Below are 22,442 nucleotides of genomic sequence, written 5' to 3'. Positions count from 1 at the left end.
AATGCACAAGTAAGAGTGTTGGAATACACTTTTTATTTTTACTACTTCTCCCTCATCAATAGTAAAAGGCTTCATCTGTAAAATTCTTTAACGGGTCAGAGTGCAACAATGGAGCCACAGAAGTCAGTGAACGTGGGTAGTCATGGACTGAGCGATTCTGGGGTCACTCCTATGGCTTGCATGCAAACCCCCATCCCCACCTCAGCTTCCTTGATCTGTTGAAGGCCTTATCCCAGTGTGGGCTCTGAGCAGTGCCTGTCAGACCAGGCCATCCAGCAGATGTGCTGCACTCAGCCATGTGCTTACTCATTTAGAGGAAGAAGGGACAGCAATTACTTCACTTTTGTACTTACTGGAAGCTGGACACTATGGAAATCTTCAGATTTTTTTGGTTGGTTTGTTGGTTGTTTTTTTCCATGTATTCTGTTTCTTCCTTTCCACATAGAGCAAGAATTTAGTTCCATTCAGACCAGTTGACCTTTAAGCTCTGAGCAGATCCCTCTCACAAATTATAACAAATACATTATTTAACTGTACTGGAAATAAGAATCATGAAAACTGGATTTTCTTACTCAGTGTCCTGTGCGTTCTGTATGATTTCTTCTCTAAGGGAAAAACCCAAAAACCAGATTGGATGATGAGACCTGGGTTCTGAGAAGATGTCTGTAATAAGTCTTAACTGAGATTAGATACAGGGGTCCAGCATAGCAATATTGAAATGCTTCTCAAGTGCCATCAATCCTGAGAAACATCCAAACTTCAACCTGCAGCAGCCTGTCTGCATCTATCCAACGTCAATGCAGCTGGTATAAGACTAGGATAAAAGGTCCCTGTGTACTTGTCATCTTTAGAGCTCTTTTCCTTCCACTCCACTTTCTTTTTATTTTTTAGTTACTGGGCATTTTTAGAGAGCTTTCACTAAGAGCAGTGCAAGTGAACCCTGAATGGAAGAAAGTCTTAAATCAATGTGAAATGCTTTCAGAAAGAGGTGGTATATACATGTCCTTTATTCTTTGTGGGTGGCTCCAGAGAATAATGAGCCTACTTTTTATACAGAGGCAAAAGGGCAAGATGGGGGAAAAAGTTTGACCCAACTGTAAGCATCACTGTAAGCAGCTCAGGGGGAGGAGGGTAATGCAAACATAGCTCCATAAGATGGAAGGCACTTTATTGAAAGCAGCTGGCAAGCAGAGAAATAGGATATTTTGGCACCATCAGAAACTTTATCAAGACTTAGCCATTTAAGGTTGCATTGATTGTTATTTATAGCATCAGCTTAGAGGGGGTATGGAAATTATACCAGGAACCTCATTAGTATCAGCATGAGAACTGTGTCCAATCTTTCTGCTCTAGTGATTGTATATATTCCATAGCACAGATAGAGCATGCAGCCCGGGAAAAATCTTCTCAGTGGCTTTCAGCCTTATTATGGAGGAAGAATGTAAAAATGGAGGGCAACTGCAATACTGACAAGGCAAGAGCTGCCTTTTTCTAGAGTCCCAGATATGTACTGCCACCCCACCTGCCTTCTTCTTCAGTGGAAAGCAGATTTCTGTTCCCGTCACAAACCAAACCACTGGAAAGCAGAATGTTTCTAGAGATAAAGCTTTAAAAATCTGATCTTATTTTTATCAAAAGGGAGTATATAATTGACTGAAACTGTCAAGGAATGACATATGCCATTTGCAGATATGCAAGTTATCTATTGTGTGGCAAAATCTGCCATGAATTGGTTTTAATTGTACACATCTTATTAATGAACTTATTTTCTCTAACTAGGTCACCTGATAGTGAGCCAAGTCAAAGAGGTGGCTGATTGATTGTTTAAACCAAGATGCTGCCAGTTGCTAATACTGCCTATATAATACAAATACCACTATAGGTGTCTCAGCTCTGATTTATGCTTAATTTTCAGGCAGTCTGTACGCGCTGTAGTCTCATTTTGAATATTCACTGTACTCATATGTTTTGCTTCAAAAAGCCCTTTTTAGGGTCTGAGCAGTTGGTGTGTCTGTCCCACTAGATCTTGTCAAGGAAAAGCTGAAAGACGCTTTGCTTTCAAAGGGTTTGAAGGACTGGTATGTATATTTGAGGGCTTTGGTACTTAGCTGGTTTGCAGGCTGCATCCTCAGAGAATTGTCAAAGGGGCAGATGGAACCTGAGGAGTCTCAGTTTATATAAAGAGCAGAGCTGCAAAAATGTTCCTTGAAAGAAAAATCATGGCTCGAAGTGTAGAATTTTCCCCATGTGCTTACTACTGCTTATTGTCTGCCCTTAATAACATATCCAGATTTTTAAAATTTGGACTCATTTACAATCTGCCCTTATTCTACTCATTTTATATCAGGTAGATCAAGTGGAAAAAGACATGCAACAGCACTATATTTTGAAATTCTGCGTTCCTATGGGAGTATGTTAATTTTCAAACATTGCAGTTCAGGCTCTAACTGAACAACTGGGTTAGAAATTAACAGTGTGATGCTTTTCAGTGTTAAGCCTTAGCTGAATTGGATTTAAAGCTGTTGGATTTCTTTAATCAGGGTTAATTCTATACTGTCCTTAATAGTTTCATTTTCTTATTGATAGTAAACTGAGTGATAAAGCCCGTGTGAAATACAGCCATGTCAGTAATTGAAACATCTGATTCCACTCATCTCTCCGATTTGGTGCAGGTATTCCTAATTACTTTATCTCTGAATTTTTCTTCTCTGTGAATGAATTACTCAGGAAAACTTATTCTGACAGCCTCACTCATATCTGGAGGTCTATTATGTTAAACCAGTGCATCCATCCAAATTTTTTCTCTCAGACTGAATGACATTTTAATACATTTTCTTGTCTTATGCTTTGAATATTACAGGAAAATTCAGAATGTCTGGACCATGGATCTGTTATTTTCAGGTGATGTTTTTATATCCAAATTTGGTTTTTTTCCTTTTTGATAAAGTTCTGGTCTGATCTACCATTTGCAACTGTTCCCTTCGAGTCTTTATGAGGGCTAATTAAATCTACTACAACATATGTACATTTGAATTTGCACTTTGAAATTTATTCTTCTTAATTCTTTCCCATTACTATTAAAAATCAGGTGGAGTAAGATCATATATTTTCAAATGGTGGGTTTTTTTCATTGCTACTGTAGAGATCCTTCTGCATCATTTATCTCCAACACTGCTTCCTCTCCTGGACTTTATTACATTTGCAGACAAACTTGAAGATTCCTAGTAGGCACTTTTACTGAGAAATTACCTGCAATATGCATTTTTCTGTAACTCTAAAAGAATGTCTTTTATTCCCTACTAGTGTTTTATGGTATTTCATTTAAGATTGGGCTTCTGCAATCAGAAATTTCCAGCCCCACAAAGACCTTTTAAACTTACTTTCTTGTAAGCTGTCAAGAGGTGACTGAAATCATGTAATCTTGCATTTTCTGGGCCACTGCTGCTGAAAGGGGAATCACCCTGCTATTCTCAAATGAGCTGTTAAATAATGATAGAGGATTGCATGGTTTCTGGTGCTAGAAGTGTAGCAGACAGACATTAAACATCCTGTGCCTCCCATTTGCATAAACATTGGTTTGGAAATCATTAGGGTCAGTAGTCTTCAAAATGCTCAGTAACCACCTGGCCACCATTAGGGATTAAACATGCAAGGCCAGCTTCAGGGCATGAGTGAGATGTGGGTTCAGGATCGTGCCCAGGCTGTGACCAACACCTGCTCATCACACAGCACTGGGTAAGGGCAGAGGGAGGGGAGCAGAATATCAAAAGGACCAATAACACAGATCAACAGCAGTGTTTTTTATGCCCTGCAAACCATCACTCTTCCTATTTCTTCAAAAAACTTAGGTGGAACACAGAACCATAAAAGAGAGGTTTCTGCTCTCCTAGAAGAAAATTGTTTCCTACATGAACTCTTCTAAAGCCTCTGTCATTTATTAAGGATATTCCCTATGTCTAGTACCTGTACCAAAGTTAGAAACAACAGCATTCTGCGCTGACTCCATGGGAAATGAGAGCTTCTGAAGAAAGATTCCAATGGCTGAGATATGAATATCTCCCTGTGGAGCAGCTGTTGGGTACCCACTCAAGTGTTACCAGGGAGAGAGCAGCATTATGTATTAACTTCTGAGTTCTGAAGTAGGAGTTAGGGATATGAAATAGTTTTAAATATTTGTAGAGATTCCCACGAGATAATGACAATCAAGGAGAGAAACTGATAAGGTAGGAAGGGGGGAAAGTGCTACTAGGCAAATTAGAAATCTGGGGTAATGTGGTGAAAAGAGGCTGAAGAATAGAGGAATGTTTGGCAAATGTTTTATAACTGAAATTATTCTAGCCAGCTTTGGGTAGAGAAGAGCCAAAACCTAGAGCAAGGTCTGGTAAGGACTGCCCAAAATGAAGAATTGGAATGGAAAAAACTTGTGAAGCACTTTCCAACCGTCCCAAATACCTTTGTCAGTAATATGAAGTGTTCTTTATGAATTTCCTTGGATGAGGCTGAGGTGAGGTAGTGTCTAAGCTTCAGCATGTACCTCGCAGCTTCCATGCATGAGCAAGCTGAATTGGAGGAAAGTTGAGTTCCCCAATATTTCTGCAGAGGGGAGAAAAAAAAAGATCTATTTAATTGCTGACCTTTTCCCAGTTAGCCTACCAGCACTAAACCATTGTTAGAACACTCAGCTCATTTTCTCCAGAAAAGATGTTACCAGCAGACCAGCTGTGGTGTTTCAGCGAAGCATCTAAAATTAAATCCCATGAAGCCATCTAATTTCTTATTTTCTTATTCCAGTAAAATCTGTTTTCTGGTTCAAAAACGTCTTGAGTGCCCTCAGATTTTTATGACCTACATTCCATGCATTAGATAGTCTTGCCCTGCCCCCCTCACAAGTAACAGACACCCAAGGACAAAATGTCAATAATATTTTCCCAGAAATAGCGATGATGCATGTCTGAGTCAGGGAGACAGAAACCAATGGGTGTATAAACAATACCAGCACAGAAAGATGAAAATGATGCAAGAGAATCTGACATTTTTTTGTGTTCATAGTTTTTCATAAACACTTAGTATATTCAATACTGAAGTGGTGTTATTTGCCTTTCAAAGTATGGGGGGTGAAATAATTGTTTTTTTACCATTTTAAAGGCGTTAGACACTTTTTTTTTTTTTTTTTTTTTTTTCCCTTCCTATAATTGTCTACTGTGTAAAAGAGCAATTACTTTTAAGTTGTATAACTCAAGTGTGTGATGATGCAACACCTGGATACCTCGTCTATTGGCATGACATTAGATATATACATTAGATACATAATATATATCCTTGAAATATGTCTAAATAGTGTTATTACTGAAGATTTGAAGTAGAGTTTTGAAGCACAGTGGGACTTGAAGACAACCCAGAACAACCCAGAACAACCAACAATATAGTATGTTGAAGCTGAGGGCAGCCCAAAAATATGTAGCCTTAAATGTCTAAGCCTCCTTTTCTTTCTTGATCCATACGATTAAGATTTCATACTTTGGAACATGTAACTTTCTTGACAGAGTGAGATTAAAGATTGGGATACAAATGGATTTGGTGGTGGTGGGTAATCTGTTAGTTTTTAGAACATAAAGGAAGATCGTAGAATGCATCGTAGAATGACTTGAATTGGAAGGGACCGTAAAGATCTTCTATTTCCAACCCCCCTATGACAGACAGTGATTCCTTTCACTGGACCAGGTTGCTTAAAGCTCTGAAGAGTCCTTTAACCCTCCCAGGGACAGGGCATCCACAACTTCTCTGTGCAATCTATTCCAGTGTCTCACCACCCTCTCAGAAATGTTCTTCCAAACACCTAAGCTTAACCTAGTCTCCCTGGTCCTGTCACTACAAGCTCCTGTAGTCTCTCTCAATCCTTCTTTTGGGCCCCCCTCAGGTACTAGAAGGCCACAATTATCTCATCCTGATGCCTTCTCTTCTCCAGGCTGAACAATCCCAAATGTCGTAGCATTTCCTCATGGCCAACAGGTAAATAAAATACTTTAGATGGCGCAGAAAGAGCAAAGGTATTTTTAGCAAAGTATTCTGTACTTTTGAGTAGCTAGTAACATCTTAAATAGGGTAGGAAAAGGGCAAATAATCAGTAATATATAGTCCTTGTATTATTCTACCAAGAAAATATTCCCTTATGACTTAAGGAATTTGAGATTCAGGTTATATCCTTCAGTCATTCAGTGATAACTGAATTAGTTGAGGGGATCCTTATAGAAATTTAGTTTCTTGTGGTAAGGCATTAGCAACACTTAGGACAATAACTGGAAAATGTCAATGTGTGTGATAGTATTTGCCTCTGTAATCCCATTCACACTGAGGAGAAGTGAGTATAGACTGAGCTAGTTCTTCCACTAATATTAGCAAATCAGTTGCACAGATTTCATCAGAATATGCTGGGTGGCTTCAGTGTCTGGATGAAAAATGTATTAACTTGGAATTGCAAAGTGCAACAGTCCAGCCAGTGCTTTTCCATTACTCTGTTATACAGAGCCTTTACGTCTCCATTTCTGTATCAAAAAAGCAGTGTTTTGATTCTGTAATGTGTTTTGTAAACATTCTGCTTGTCACACTATAAATTGTTTTTCTATTTTGAGCATTTTTGTTTCAAACAGGAAAAGTAAATTGAGATAACCAAATTTTTTTACATACACAGACAAGAAATTTAATGATATGAATCTAGCCCATAAGTTGTTTTCCTAAGAGAACTTTGATGCACCAGAATTTTTAATTCATTGACCCTCTGAGTGCAAAGAATAAGTGTATGAAAGTACATAAGCTTCCTTTGAAGAGCAGGGAAAAAACTGGACATCTTGGAAAATACATAACACATGTATTAAGCAAGGAGAAGCTTAATGCTAACCAATAGGAAAAACTAAGAATAGACTTTTTATGTGTTGTGAATACTATCCCTCTCCAGAGCATAGAGTCTGGATTCAAGCCTACAGAATGATGTATCCATACATTTTAGAGTTTAGAGGGTCTTCTGTGGCTAGAGATTTACATCTGGTTTTTGAAAGAATAATGCTTTATGCTTTTCTTTAAAAACAGTACCCCTCAAGACAAAAGTGGTTCCCTTGTTTCATGAGCTTGATGCTTTAAGCTCTTACCAGGCAAGGAGGTGGGCCAGACAGGCACTGAATGAGGGGCATTCAGCCAGATAGCAGTGCTCTGGCCTCCTGGGCTGGGCTGGGCTGGGCAGAGCTGGAGCTCTCTCTGTCCACTAAACCAACAGGAATCCAAGGTACAATAGGGCACAAAGCCAGGAGTATGCAACTTGTGGCTGGTGTGAGGAGGGAGTCTTGTGTTTTGGTCCACTCTAGCACAGAAAAAATCTGCACTGAATTCTTTTTGAGAGAATATGGGAGGAAACCTTACATTACATCCACAAGCAGTATTGTGTCTTCTTCAAGATTAGGAATCTCTCTGAAGTGGACCTCTTTGGGCAAAGCTGGAGGAATGGCTTCTGCCTGTGTCCCAGATAGGCACAGGGCAGGAAGCATCTAGCCTGAGACGTTTGGGCATTGTACCTTTGTTCTACCAAAGTCCTCTGTTCATGGTGCAAGTTCCTTACTGGCTGTAGCTGTCAGAGACTTGCCTAAATCTACTCTAAACCAAGGACTGAATCCAGACCTCCTCAGTCTGGCCTACAGCCTTACTGCAAAGCCAGTAAGATATATCTTAAAGTCACTGCTTTAAGATGCAGCCTGAGGACTCCTAACTTTGTGAAACATTTCCTCCTCTGAAAACTGATCTCCCTGGATTTCTTCCATTTCAGAAAGGTGAAAAGATTTTCTAAGAAAATCCTAAACCAGCAGTGCTTGACTGGAATTCTAACAAGTCACCTTTCTGTTAGCTTTGCTGTAGGAAGCCTTAGAGACCAAAGACAAAATATACCCGGCTTTAGCTGAATTAAGCTTCAACATTTCTGCTGTAAGTAAGAGGAAGGATTTCATTCCAGGGAGCTGAGTTTTTGGTGTTTGGTACTGAGTGAAAAGGGAAGTTTTGTTGGCACTGATGTGACACAGAGTAACTGTACAATGCCAGACGCCAAGCCAAACTGGAAAAAACGGTGACTGACTCTTCCTTACCTCAACTGTAGGTGAAACAGAACTGTAGTAGCAGTTTTTCCAACCACAAACAAATATCTGTGCTTTTTTTGGTTCATCATACCAAAATCAGAAAAAGTATCCAGAATGGTTTGTAATTTTATTCTTTGGTTTCAAAAATAAAGAACTGAACATTTCACTGAACTGTGGGCCATATTAATTCTGGTATCCAGAATTTCTTCGATCAGGAAGTAAAATGATGAAATCTCATGTGATGAAAAGAAAAACAGGGAGTATTTAATATTTTAGGGAATTGTATGTGTGAGTGCATGCATAATCTTTTAAAATGCCACAGGTAAATCCAGAAACTAAAATCAGTCACTGATATCTTAAGAAACCAATCTTTGAGCACAAGCATTTGCCTTCCATTGATATCAAGCAGCATTTTCCACAAATCCACTGTACCATCATTGTACCAAATAAATTAACAAAGGTCTGCCTCTTTATTGTTCTATACCAAATAATGGTTTTTAGGCTATGAAGTACTCAAATTCTTGCATTGTGTTTTGAGCCATGTCCTAGCTGGAGATTACTACAGTTATGAGTGAGGTGACCAGATCGTGCAAATGCTCTTTGTCAAGTTCATTGCAACATCAGTCAGATCTGAGCATTTTTCACCAAAACCTCACCAGAATTCCCACTGAATATGGAAGAGACATTTTTATGGTTCCTTTAGAGATGATGGAGCCATTAGTACAGTTAAACCACCAGAGGAAATCGAATTTCTGGCTTAGACAGCAGTGTCATCTTAAACCACAGTACCCATTTCTGACCAGGCCTCATTTCATATTTCTTGTAAAAGAAATAGAGGTATTTCGTCATATATCATTGCTGAGCACAGCAGGGTGCTGTCAAGAAGTTAAATAATTTATAGCAGAAATAAATTGACATAATTTATAGAGACCAGCTGTGAAGAAGAAAATGCATTATAGATCACCAATGGGTTTCACAGCTACTATCTGGCAACAGCAAAGGATGAGGCTGAGGAAGCTGGGTATCAATTGCAGGCTAAAAATGTATGTTATGACTCTCAACTTGTCACTTCATGCCTCACCTTCTCCAACATGTTCCTATGACTGCATTGATTCTTCTGGGCGTCTTTTTCCAATTCATCCAGGCCCACTTTCCATCCTCCAGAGAAGATTTGAATCTCTGTTCACTCATTTTCAGAGTGTCATTCCCTTCACTGGTGTGTCTTTGCCCACTCTCCAATTCTTAGTAGACCATTTATCCTCTGTGCTTCCTCCCATCCAAGTTCACGTTTGAGCTTGATTTTTATTGCCTCATTTCTACACCAAGAAGTCTGTCCCCAGAGAGAGGAAATCTGGAAGGTGCTCTATTTCCAACTCTGAGAGACCAGCACTACAGGGAATGTAAGAAGATTAAGACTGTTCGCTGAGGACAGAACTGGTGCTGTTTAGCTTTTAAAACAGAAGCTGTTTTTGCTGAGCCCATTTAATCTATGATATCATAGAAATTTATCTTGTAAAACTTTGTCAAGATTTGGTGGAAAGAAGTGAAAATGTGCTTCATGTAAGAAAGCATAATTTTCACTGTGTTTCCAGTATGTCTTGTAGCCTAGGCTTCTAGTTTCTCCAAGAAAATGTCTGTGTACTTTTAACATCATAAAAAAAAAAAAAAAAAATTCTCAGGCTTTTTTCTTGAAAAAAGCTGGACAGTTGTGCATTTTTGGCTAATACTTGCCAATAAAATCCATCCTAAGGCTGTATTTTCTGAGCTACATGTAAAATTGCAGCCCAAACCATTCAGGTCTGGCAAAGCTATATTCTGTTAAATACAGAGCCTTGTAAGTGGAAATGTTAGTAATGTTTAATAGTAGGCAGTGCTACCAACTCCACCTCTAGGATATTTTAAATCTACTATTAGGTCTATAAATAAGATCATGCTAACAGTAATATTAAAACAGTAACAAACATGTTTTTATCAAACTTGAAGTGTCATGAAAGGCTTTACAGCCTTGAGCTGGTATATAAATGTAGGTTCTGATCTCGCAGTATATCCTAAGTGCAGGCAGAAGTCAACACTTTTCAGTTGTGGTGTCAGTATTCCCACAAGACCGTCTTGGCGGGGCTTCGCTACCTTGATCTGCTACATAAAATTTCTGTGGGAGTTCCTGTGCTCTGCAGTTCATGACCTGAAATCTCTGCTCCCACTGAAGTCAAGTTTCCCTGAGAGAGTATTGAGCAATAACTAGATAAGGACCTCTGTGTGTAGAAACGTTTTTACTGTAACGCTACCCGTGTAGTGTAGTTTGTCATGTTTTTATGATGAAAGAGAGCAGGATCAGGGTCTACACATGCCGGGGGGAATAGGCAAGCAGAATAATAATTAACATCTAGCAGACCTGAATTCTTTCTAAGTTGCTGGAAAGCAGCTGTTAAAGGGATTAAAACAAAGAAGAAAAGAGCACAGTTGTTTCAGACAAATAGGTGCGCTAAGGTCTTCCAAAGTTTATGTTGAATTTGCAGTAGGTAAGGAAATGGAGAATGGAATGAAATGTCAGGGATCAAAATGGGTTTCATTGGCAGAGAAAGCAGTTTTTTTCCATCTCCCTCTTTTTTCATGTCTAGAATTCTCTGAGGGAAAAACAAACAAACAAACAAAAAACCAAACCAAAAAACCCACAACAAACAAAAAACCCCCCCAATAACATGTAGCAAAGAGAACTAACTACCTTGAAATGCCCATAATTGTAACCCAACTCTCACAGCTACAACACCTTCCTCTTTACACTTCCACCTCTGTGCCCCAGGCCCAAAGAAACCATATACAGTTGTTTGACCGATTTTAGCTAATCCCCAGCCCTCTCAGGAATTCCTAATGTCATATCTTTTCTGATGTTCATTCTCCCTTTCCACCTTATGTTCTTGTGTAACAATTTTGGTTGCTTTTAAGGAATTTATTTTGTCTACCTCAGGCTCCAATATTGCTTTTGTTATCTTACTACAGAGACAGCTGTAAGCATCAGCTACAAGGTCACAGCAGAAGCATCAGTTTATTGAATCAAAGTGTGTCTGATGAGATTTTGAGCTTGAGATGTCCTAGAGGGAGACGGAAACTAGGGGTTAGCAACTGAGAATGTTGCTCTTTACTTCTTGCTAGTGTTGGGGATTTATTCTGCAGAATCAAAGTTAGAGAATGAATGAGCTCTCCAGCCCCTAGCTTTGCTAATAATTATTTTACTTCCTGAAGAAGCTGTAGACTCTATTTTACACCACCTAAAAGTCTCTCAGTGTGCTTATCATGTGCAACAATGCTCACAGCAAAAGAGGGAAGAAGAAATGAATACCACTAAATAAAATATTTGCTAGATAATTTATTGCTACTCTTTCTTACATTCCTTATTATATTTAAGAAATTATGAGAGCTTTCTAATTGCATTTGATGTAAATTATTTCTGCCCCTGCATTTCTCTTCAGATGCTCTTTTGTGGGTAATGGGTTGTTTGCCCCAGTGCAGAGGAGGCTTTTGCTTATCTAGATCCAGGATTCCTGCCTCTACGGGTCAGATTTTCAGTTTCCTCTACTCCTCTTATCAGTAAAGACAAAGGTGGAAAGAAATCAAGAAGAAAATTTTCAGCAATGGAAAAGCATAACTACCTCTTTGATGATTAGAGTGAGACCTCTGAGAACAAACACTGCTTTAAAAACTTTTGAAAAAGAGCAGGTTTTAGTCCTTAGACCACAATAGGATTGTATTGAACACATCAAGGATGATCATACTAAACAAATTCCCCCTCAGAATGCCAACTTTCCTGAAGGTATTCAAAAGATAAATAACAATAAAAACAAACTATTTTTCTAATAATGCAGATGAATGGAGCCCATGATTGTGAATTCTTGAGGAACATTAACAAAGACAGTTTCGTGCTGGCTCCTTGGCACAGTGATAAAACAGAAGATCTGTCCTCCTGTACTGAAAAGGGATATGACTATTCCTGAAATCCAAAGTCATCTCTTCATGCTGTCAGGGCTATTTTCACTATTCTTGTTGTGCTGGGAATGCTCATTCCTGACACTCCTTGGGCTTTGTTTTCTCCTCAAAGTGACATCTCTGGTTATATGGAGCGGCAGGATTCATACACAATTGGAATTCAGAATATTTGCTGAATCTGGACTTTATAATAGCATGGCATGGACTCTCATTTCAGAAATGAATTAAAAAGGAGTAGGATAACTACACTTTCAGTAGGCTGGCAAGCAGACTGGGGACCATAAATCAAGGTTAATGATAATGGCAATATTCCAGTTTGGAAGGGAAGATGAACATAAGGAGTATTACAAGAATTGGTGCTAGGCCCAGCTTTACTAAAAGCCATTATTTATAATGTTAATGGAAACTAAGGAACACTGAAGTCAGACCTTGCCAAAATCTACAGAAGAGGGAGAAGACATGTTGCATAGCTTCATCCATCTGAGTCCTACTTGCTGAGAACATTTTAGTTTTCTGAATTTTCTTGGGAGAAACCGCCCCCCCCAAAAAAAACCAGATAAAAACATACCTCAAAAAATGACAAAGTTAAGAGGAAGGATGTACTGTCTAAAAGCACCTTTCCACAAATTTAGGAAAAGTTCACATCACCATAGTAGCCACATCACTGAAGTACCTTCAGGATGAATAAATGCTATTGAATATGGAAAAAGGTCAAATTATGTTCTCCACCAGATTTTCTTTGGAATTAGATATATAGCTGGAGAAAGATATTTTGAAATCTTGGTGTCAATGAAGAAGTTTTAACACAAATCAAGAAAACCATCCTTTAGCATTAAAGAGTTCCAGAATCAAGGGGTTTTGTGCTTCATATGTAAATTTCAGATAGGTATTAAATAATTTAATTACAATAAAGAAATGTATGTGGAATTTGAAAAGTTAACAGTATTGAATGAGAAATAAATGAGTTAGTTTAACAAAGAATTGGAAGTTCAAAAAAAGGGATTTTTTTTTGCCAAATTATGACTAAGAGAGAGAAGAAAACCTGCTGAAAGTATTTATTAAAGATGAAAACAACAAGAGGAGTGATAGCCCAAGGGACATGAGTAAAAAGGATGAACTCAGTGTAACATTAAGCAGAACATTAAAACTTTTGCTTGATACTAAATTTCTTCAGACTCAGAATTTGGTTTTTCCAAAAAGAATATGGAAACCAAATAACATAAGGGTTGTACTTTTGAAGTTGTTGGTTTGGTTATTTTTACCTGGTTTTACAAGACAATGAGTGCACACTCTAGAGTGTGTTCTTATGCTACCAAAGTTGAGGGCAAATCAGAATTGAAATGAAATATGGATGTGGTCCATTAAAGTCAGAATAAAAAGGTTTCTATCCATGGCACTATTAAGTTTTGATCACACCCAAGGAAAAATGAATGAGACAGAAGAAGCGATGAAATCAACACTCTAATTTAGTGGTTGGGTTGTTTCCCTGAAAGATGCAAACACGCTCTTCTTATTTTACTGCATTTAGGACTTTTGCATCCTATTTCTAAGTATCCATAGTAATTGGACAAGATATTTAAACAGGTCTTGCAGTGAGGAAAGGAACATGAGTCTGCCCTCATAAAATAATATTTTAAACTGAAAAAAGAAGGATTATCTCTTGGCCTAGTGAATCTTTTATAACTCCATTGAAAGCTGGCTGTCTAGAAGGGTGCATGAAGTCATCCACCAACAGTTCAATGTTTAGATCCCATTCCTAGGACACATGAATTTGATATTCCTTAGGCTAAGAAAACAACTGGAAATAGGTGTTCCACAGGCTGCATGAGTGCTCTGTCGACTGCATTAACAGATGACAAAACAACACTACAACTGCCAAAACCTTTGCTGGCATTTCCATGAAGAATCTTAGTAGACATGCTGAAAACCCTGTAATATATAAGAGAGGTACGAGAATAGTCAGAGTGTTTTTTGCTGTAACTGATGTGCTGGGCTTTTTTGCGTTGTCAGTGCTAGAGCTTATGTGGCTAGTGTTGACTGGGAGTAAGTTACTGGTGAAAATGAAAATGGAGACATTGGGGGGCTACCATTTTACAGTTACACAGCCTGTGTCACACATCTGACTTTAACTGGCGATTCTGAAAAACATGATGTGCTGACAACAGCATCTGCCTGGGAATTTGCTGGAAAAGAATGGTCACACAGACAATAAAATCACCAGAGCTGATTTTCAGGAAGCAGGAGTGGAGGATTGGTGTCTCTGCAGGCTGCCTGTTTGCACTACATCACCTGTGTTATTAATCCTGAAAACCTTGTCACTGTCTGGAAACTATTTGCTTTGACTATATTCAGGACTTCCGGACCCTGTTTCTACCTGGCCCAGAGCAATTCCCTACACTGCAGGTAGTCCATTAAGCAACACACAATTTCTCTTTAGGGTTTTTAAAAAAATAGCCTTTTGCTTTTTGCAAAAGGATATTTGGATTTTTATTGACTGACAGTAGTAGACTATTATGTCACTTGGTCTGTAAAAATGCACAAGCCACGAATGACATCAGTGTCAGAGATAAAAAGGAAAGGCCATGGTCTGCAAAGGAGCTTAAGGTGCTTAAATCCAAAACATAGATCCTTGGACTTTTTCATACCTTTCAAAGGAATGGAATTCCCATCAGTGAACATGCCTAGATGTCTACATTTCAGGTCTTGGATATATGGATTTCTTTCAAAATCCTGATAGCAGATCAGTATCTAAGTCCTCTCAGGGCTCCTAAGCTCCACACATTTTGTCAGGCTCCCTCATGATGTCCCTGTCCCGTGAGGCACAGTCTCAGGATATGCTCCAGTTCCTCCTGGGTAAAAGCTGGGAGAAGGAGGTAAAATCCATAGTCTTTGGCAATGAAATTATGAAGATACTCTGTGCATGAAAGTTTTTCCCCTGTCTAGTTTGGCCAAGAAGTTTTTGCTAAGACTGCTTTTTCATATAGATCAGTGAAGCCTCTCCTGTCTGTAGCTCCACCTCAGTCTTTAGTGAGCATCTTCTACAGAAGAATAAATGCATGTCAAAGTGCCCACTGGTCTGTCAGGAGGGGATCCAAACCACAGGGTTGTTGGTGCACAGACCAGCTTTTGCTCTCTTGAGGTTTCTCAATGGATAGTTTCACTGTGCAGAGGCTGCTGAATAATCACTGGGAGGTGAAAAGACTGTTTCCACTGTGCCCTATTTATGGGCAATGCAAACCTGGCTCCTCTGCCTACATGAGCACCGCAATTGTGTAGATGTTTGGTGGTGAGGGAGATCTGCATCTTCGCTTTGTGAGAAAACTGCTGGGCTAAGGTTCATTCAAGGCAAGTTATCCTGGGTCTTAAGAAAGGGTATCAAACCCTTGCATTTTCAGGGATGTGACAAGCAATCCATAGAACAGTGATGGAATGGAAAGCAGAAGATCTGGCCTAGGTTCTTTAAAATTTTGGAAGTTTTAGGTCATGGCACTGAGCAGGAGCCCCTAACCACCAGTACAGGTGTTAGGCTCGTGTGAGTTAAGTACCCACATACTATCTTGTGATGCAGAAAAATATTGAGTCTCTCAACAGACAAAATTTGCCATGGCTTTTAAGGATCAGGAAAATGAGACGCCTGGGTGGCAAACACATGGAAATCATCTGGAATATCATCAAAAGAATTTTCTTGTTTCTTAACTAGGTTTACTATTACCTGTATCACAGGTCAGTGCAAGATGGATGTTTAAAAGCTCTTGTGCTGGCTCAGATCACTTGATAGCTTCAAAACACTGCACACAGCCCTGCCATTGTCTGCATGGCGTGTTGAAAGTGAGGCTGAAGAAGTCAGGATCAAAACTGCATTCTTGGTGTGGGTGGATCCCTTGTCACCAGCTTTTGGCAAGGCAGCTGTTGTGTCAAGGCTGTGCCTGCACTCAAGTCTGCATTTTGAGACACTGTGTCAGATCTTCAGATATCCCTGATGTTTCATGTCATTATTAACATTAAAAAACATATCTGTCTTTTTCTTTTTCTATTAAAAACCTATTGTCTAGCTCAAAACAGACCCCTGATTTTTTTAGCACTCTCTAGTATCTACCTGGACTACTGCTAAAGTAAAAATCCATTTACTTCTCTTTAAGTAATACACTCAAATATGGTCTTCGCAAAATGCAATTTCCATCTAATGCTTGAACTAGACCTCATGAAATAAGATGCTGAGAAAGATTTACGAGTCACTGCAGCTCAAGCTAATGTGCTGATAGCTGTGGAATTTCAGATGTTTAAATAAAAAGTACTCACAGCTGCAGCAGGAGTTTTCTAATTTGCCAAAAATCTTTAGAAAATAACCCTCCAAAATGGTAAGTAAAGGTTTAGACTATATATGTACACTTGACTTTAATACAGTTTTAAATAGTCCTTGCAAGCAATTAAAAATAATTGTGGAATCATCTTTATCTGTAAAAATACCTCTGAGGATAGAACAAGCAAGCAAGAGTGAGATGGACCTTTCTGTCTGCTCTGCTCCTGGGAATTCTTCTAGATGCATAGACCTGATGGCACCTACTCTGCAGAATAGCTGCTAAAACCTCCAAAGTCCTCTGGGAAGTCTCTTATTGACTTACCCTCCGTAGAGACTTTCCTTGGCTTCTAAGCACAGCGTAAAGAGCATAACAGACCAGCTCCTGCCTTGAATAACCATTTGAAAGATTCAGCTAAAGGCTGTAACACCCATTTCATTATTAAAAATAATGGAGGATTTGATGCAATGGAAAGCTGATTTACAAATATGTCACATGCCAAATCCAACTTTCAGGTTTCTTGGTTTGTTTAATGTTATTTCAAGATGTCAAATGGACCATACACTATGTTGTTTTCTGCAGCAAAGATAGACTGCAATCTACTTTTATATGTTTCGTCCTTATAGTAAGTGTCCAGAAGGATAAAAAGCCATTTGAGAAGACAGGCAGTGCTTATAATCATGTAGTTAGGATTGTTTAAGAGTATTATTATTTTTCCAGTGTATATATGCTGGCATAATGCTGCTTTGGATACAGCTATGAATGTATATTAATAATTTTTTTTTACCAGTATAATTCCTTGCCTGGCCAAAATCAGCTGTACAAGTATAAGCATATGTATTTAAGCAACTGTGTTTATACCATTACCAGCTGCAGTTGGAGCCTCTTGTACAGGCAAACTCAAGCCCTTCAAGTCTTCAGAGTACACCAAAATGGCACCAGCCTTAACGTTTAGAGATTTGACCCTCTTTTGTAAACAAATTATAAAACACTTTAGTCCCCTGTGTTTGGGGAATAGTCCTTAAACAGACATGTTTAAAGAGATGTTGTGCTTCCAACTCAGGCCTCAGGCACTGTAAACTCTTTTTTAAAAATTATTTTTATTTTTATTTTTTTTCTTTTTCTTTTTTTTTTTTTTTTCTTTTTTTTTTTTTCCTGTGGCATCTTTCAAATGTTGTGTCAAGCATGCCAAGTGTTTGATGTTGGTTTTCTGACAGGAGAACTTAGAAATGTATTGTTTTGGTCGATTTTGGATAACACAAACGTTTCCATGCTTTGATGAATCCTTGATATTGTAGTACTTTATAGGAAAGATGATGGCAAGATCAAACTTCAGTCCTTCTATTATATTTCAGTTATATATAGTCAGAAATCCAACTTCAGGGTAATCATAGAATCCTAGAATGGTTTGGGCTGGAAGGCACCTCAAAGATCTTCTAGTTCCACCCCCCTGCCATGGACAGGGATACCTCCTACTAGATCAGCTTATTCAGAGCCCCATCCAACCTGGTCGTGGACATATCCAGGGACCGAGAGTCCACAACCTCTCTGGGCAACCTGTCCCAGTGTCTCACCACCCACGCAGTGAAGAATTTCTTCCTTTTATCCAATCCAATCCAATCCAATCCAATCCAATCCAATCCAATCCAATCCAATCCAATCCAATCCAATCCCTCTTTCAGTCTGAAGCCGTCCCCATTTGTCCTATCACTACACATCCCTGTCAAAAGTGCCTCTCCAGCTCTCCTTTATCCACTTGAGGCACTGGAAGTTGCCCTAAGGCCTCCCTGGAGTCTTCTCCTCTCTGGGATGAACAACTCCAGCTCTCTCAGACTGTCTTCATAGGAGACCTGCTCCAGCGCTCTGATCACAGCCTGGATGTGGACTGGCACCTCAGACGTGGGCCCTTGGTGAGCACCATCCTATGAGAGAGCACTCTAAACCCAGTAGTACTTCTGTACGGAGTTAATTTAGGACCAGAAGAGACAGTTATTAAAAATTATTAAAAATACACAGGGAAGAGATGCAACACAGAGACATTTCTGAACAATCTGTTGATTGAGATGGTTGCCTGTCCATCCCTGCAATTATTCTCAACTCAGATGATCCACAAATAGGGGAAGTTGGCTGTGAATGTGTTTACTAGTGAAGAAATACATCTTTTAAACAGTGGGAATTTTACTCTTAATATAGAAAATGATATTGCTTCTGTTCTTAGAAGTGGACATAAGTTAGATGTAAATCAAATAATTGTTTTTTAATTTGCTGGGCATTGGAGAAGGCAGTGCTTTTTAAGGCTTGTCCTAAAGTTCACTGACGTCTGTATATGCTTCTCAGATGTTTTTCATGGGCTGTTTCTCCAGCCTTTTACTAAGTCTGTATTAGCAATGCCCCAGCTTCCATGATTCATTACATTGCTCAAACTTCACACTCTGAGATGACATGAATATGTGATATCAGTTTAAGGGGAATAAAAATCGCTAGAGAATTGTTCCAAGGAAATTTGGGACCACCTAGCATTAAATGAGGTTATGTATTTTCAGTTCATCTTACTGCAGCCGGTCAGTACGTGTCATTCCGAGAAGATATAGCTGAGTTAGGATGATTTCCAGTTCACTGTAGGTTTTTGGGAATTTGCTGCAACAAATGAATACTCAGTCTCTCCTAGGAGAAGGAACCTACTAGACATCACTGGGTGTGTAAAACAAATATCTTCCAAGGGATCAGCAACATCAGATGCTATTTGACCACTGATAAGACAAGATACAGGCAGTTCAGAACAGGCAGTAAATTTTATACTTGGCAAAACAAATGTCTTTTCAAGTGCAAATTCAGCATTTAATCAAAGCTTGTGGTCACGAGAAAGTTTTCAGTTTTTTTTTTCCTTGTTTGTTGTTTTTTTTTTTGGTTGGTCCTTTTTTTTTGAGTTGTTTCTATTAACAACAATCATTAATATTTCCTAGAAACTCTTTTCATTTTCTTGCTATTTTTAAGAGGTATGCTGCTGCAAAAGTATTGCTGTGCAAAGCACTCCAGCATCAAACTTCCCTTTGTTTTCAATGTTTTAAAAATACTTCTGTATTCAAATATTCTCTAGTATTGAAGAGAACAACTGAGACATTTTCCTTATGGTTCGTATTGAACCATATGTATATGATACAGTGCTGTACAGGACTTCATATTTTATTCATTAATTTATTTTGAGAGAGTTGCTGTTTGATGTGCAGCTATTTCAAGCCAATTCTACTTTCTAAAATCCTTCTAATTAAATTGAATAGCCTCCTGATATAAATACTTAATTTTAAAAGTCCTCACACTTGTGATAATTTTTGTTCTGTATCATAACTTTCAAATTGTTCTTCTGTGCATGAAGAAACTGATGTTACTCTCACATAAACACGAAGACATTAACATTTGTCTTCTACCTTCAGCTTGTGTAAACACGCTTCAGTATAATTAACTAGTTTAATGTTTGGGACTGAGTTTGGAGATATGACAATGCTGTGTCTGCTCCTGTCTGTGGCTCTTGATAGAGCAGCTAATTTGAGGCAGAAATTGCAGATTTCCTAATGAATTTACCAAACTTTGAGCCATAGCAATGAGGGAAGCAGGGCATTGCCTCTCTCTGAGGAGCTGGGGTCCAGCCTCTGGGAACCCCAACTGTGCAGGCATCACCCCGTTAGGTCAAGGCCCTTGTGTCCAGGACAGGGCTGGAGGTGGCGAGTGTTGGGCTGGCACCACAGAGGGTCTCGTGCTGGGTGGCACGTGCCCAGTGCCACAGCCAGGCTCCAGCAGCCACTGAGCACTCACACACAGCCTGTCCTGGCACCTGCACCAAGGACACTGGAGCAGCTGTCATCCCCTTCAGGTGCAGCTTCTGGACACGTGTCCTGAGCGCAGACACTCACTCTTCAAAGGCTCAACTCAGAGATGACATTTAAAGAATAGTTGGAGGGAAAGAAGGCTGGAGCAAAACTGGCCTTTCAGGTTATATCCTAATGATTGCAAACTGGGCTAAAATATTAGAGATGTTGGGTGATTTTCTCTCTCTCTCTCTCTCTCTCTCTTTTTTTTTTTTTTTTTTTTTTTTTTTTTTTTTTTTTTTTTTTTTTTTTTAAATTGTTTTGGGGATTTTCAATTATTCCTGCAGCCCTAGGAGGACTCCTGACTGGGCTTTGCCTCATGCTGTTGTGTTGAGGCAATCGTGGGAGGCTTTACAGAGAAAGTGAGCTACCAGTAAAATGTAGCTTATTCCAGGATTTACAGCAGCTGAATGAGAGTTTTCCACATCACACTTAACAACTTAGATTACTATTCAATTACAGCTGACTTTTTTGAAGTTAGCCTTTAACCCCTCTGCCTGTCTTATCCTCTCTGTTGAGGATATATGCCTCCCTCCTTGTACCTCAAAGAGAGGTTTAATATCTGTCTTGTATTAATTACCTCATCCCTTCCATCTTCCCACCAATAGATGATTGCTCTTGGGAGAAGCACTTAGGACTTTGTGTGGTCCAGTTCTGAAAGACTTTGGACACAAGAGACAGCCTCTTTCCTTATGGCACAGCTTCACATCCTACTTTGTCCAAGTGGTAGAAATTGTATTCTAGTTTAAATTTTCTTTTTTCCCAACTCTGTCCTGTGAGAGCCCATTTAATTATACCAAGCAACTAAGCCAATTCTCATTCAGCCAAATTGGTGTTGGCTTAGTCTAACTCCCCCTGAGCTTGGAAAAGCACCATGCATGTGACAGAGTGGACAAGCAAAGACATTCTCCTAATAGTGTCTGGTGCGTTTGCTGAGACCTGACCCCTCACACCTTGGCATGAGTCTGAGGGCAAGCAAACAGCCTGGGCCCACATCTCCACTGTCCATCCACATTTTCCATCAATTTAATTTATTTTTTTTACAACCTGATAAAAAAGTTGATTTTTTCTATTTAAAGTAAAATAAACACCTCTATTTTTTCAACAGATTGTTATTTACCACAAGTAGGACTGAATCATATTTCTGCAATTCCCCTCCCTTTTTCACTTCCCAAATCCAGGCTTTAGGCAAATTTTAAATGCTCTGTGGCAGACAGCAGGGCACGTGGAACATATGCTGAACATTTTGGATGTCCTCTGGAAAGAAATTTAGGATTTATTAGGAGATGGAAACATTTTTGTTTCTAATGTGCAATTAGGGAATTAAAAAGAAAATTCAAGAAAATTCAAATAGTCAGGATGAAAAATTCCAACAGCCTAATACCCCTAAGTAGCATCCAGGCCTGGCATTTAAATTAAGCATCTCTCTCTTTCAAGGTGTGATCTTTTTCACTCTCCCATCCATGGCCACAAATCAACATTTAATGCCATTTGCACACTTAGAAAATCCACTCCTTCTGCCCTGTGAAGGATTCATTCACCCTTTTTTCCTACCCTTCCCAAAAGCAGGGAAAGGGTTGCTTAAGAGCTGATACTCTGTAAGAGAAACTGTTTACCAAGAGTTGGGCAAGTTTAGATGTTTTCCAGAGCAATTCCTAGCACAGCAGCTGTGAGGGTCCTGCTGGAACACCAGCCTAAATCATTTACTTGCTGTCCTTTGCCATTCCTCTATCTGTGAGCAAACTAAAAATAGAGATGAACTATGGGGCTCCAAACAACTACACTGAGCATAGCATTTGAGATGATGGTGTGTATTTAGCAAGAAATGCTTTATAATTGAAACAGGATTAGTAGGAGCTAAATATAGACTTTTAAATTCATTTGGACTCTGGAGTTGGCAGTTCTGTCTTTATGGTATTTGTATGATTTCCTTATTTGAACCAACATGAAGTGATTTTATTTTTCTTTTTTTTCAGACTGCAAGAATTTCAATGATCCAACATTTTTGGTACACATCAGCACAAGATATCTGGCAAGTACAAGTCAAATTTTAAGTCAGATTTTTTCCCCTTAGACAAAGTTCCTGTGATGAAATCAAACTGGGCAGTACTGAACCCCTCAAAGGGTGACAGAGGGAAATAACTTTTTTTTGCCAAATCTATTATTTTTGTTTAATTTTGATTAAT

General features: G+C 39.0%; 1 protein-coding gene across 1 annotated transcript in view; it reads right to left on the bottom strand.

Annotated features, from left to right (window-relative positions):
* Positions 1–989: 989 nt before the first annotated feature.
* Positions 990–22,442, bottom strand: part of ACOX3 (acyl-CoA oxidase 3, pristanoyl) — a 74,477-nt gene continuing 53,024 nt past the window's right edge. The window contains exon 18 of the mRNA XM_058420527.1: positions 990–4,593. Within this exon, the coding sequence (XP_058276510.1) occupies positions 4,330–4,593 (264 nt within the window). The 3' untranslated portion in view covers positions 990–4,329. The remainder of the gene's footprint in view (positions 4,594–22,442) is intronic.

The sequence above is a fragment of the Hirundo rustica genome, chromosome 5 (genome assembly GCF_015227805.2).
Source record: "Hirundo rustica isolate bHirRus1 chromosome 5, bHirRus1.pri.v3, whole genome shotgun sequence".
Classification (NCBI taxonomy): domain Eukaryota; kingdom Metazoa; phylum Chordata; class Aves; order Passeriformes; family Hirundinidae; genus Hirundo; species Hirundo rustica.
The sequence above is the reverse complement of the archived record's forward strand: the minus strand, read 5'-3'. Positions and strand labels throughout refer to the sequence as shown.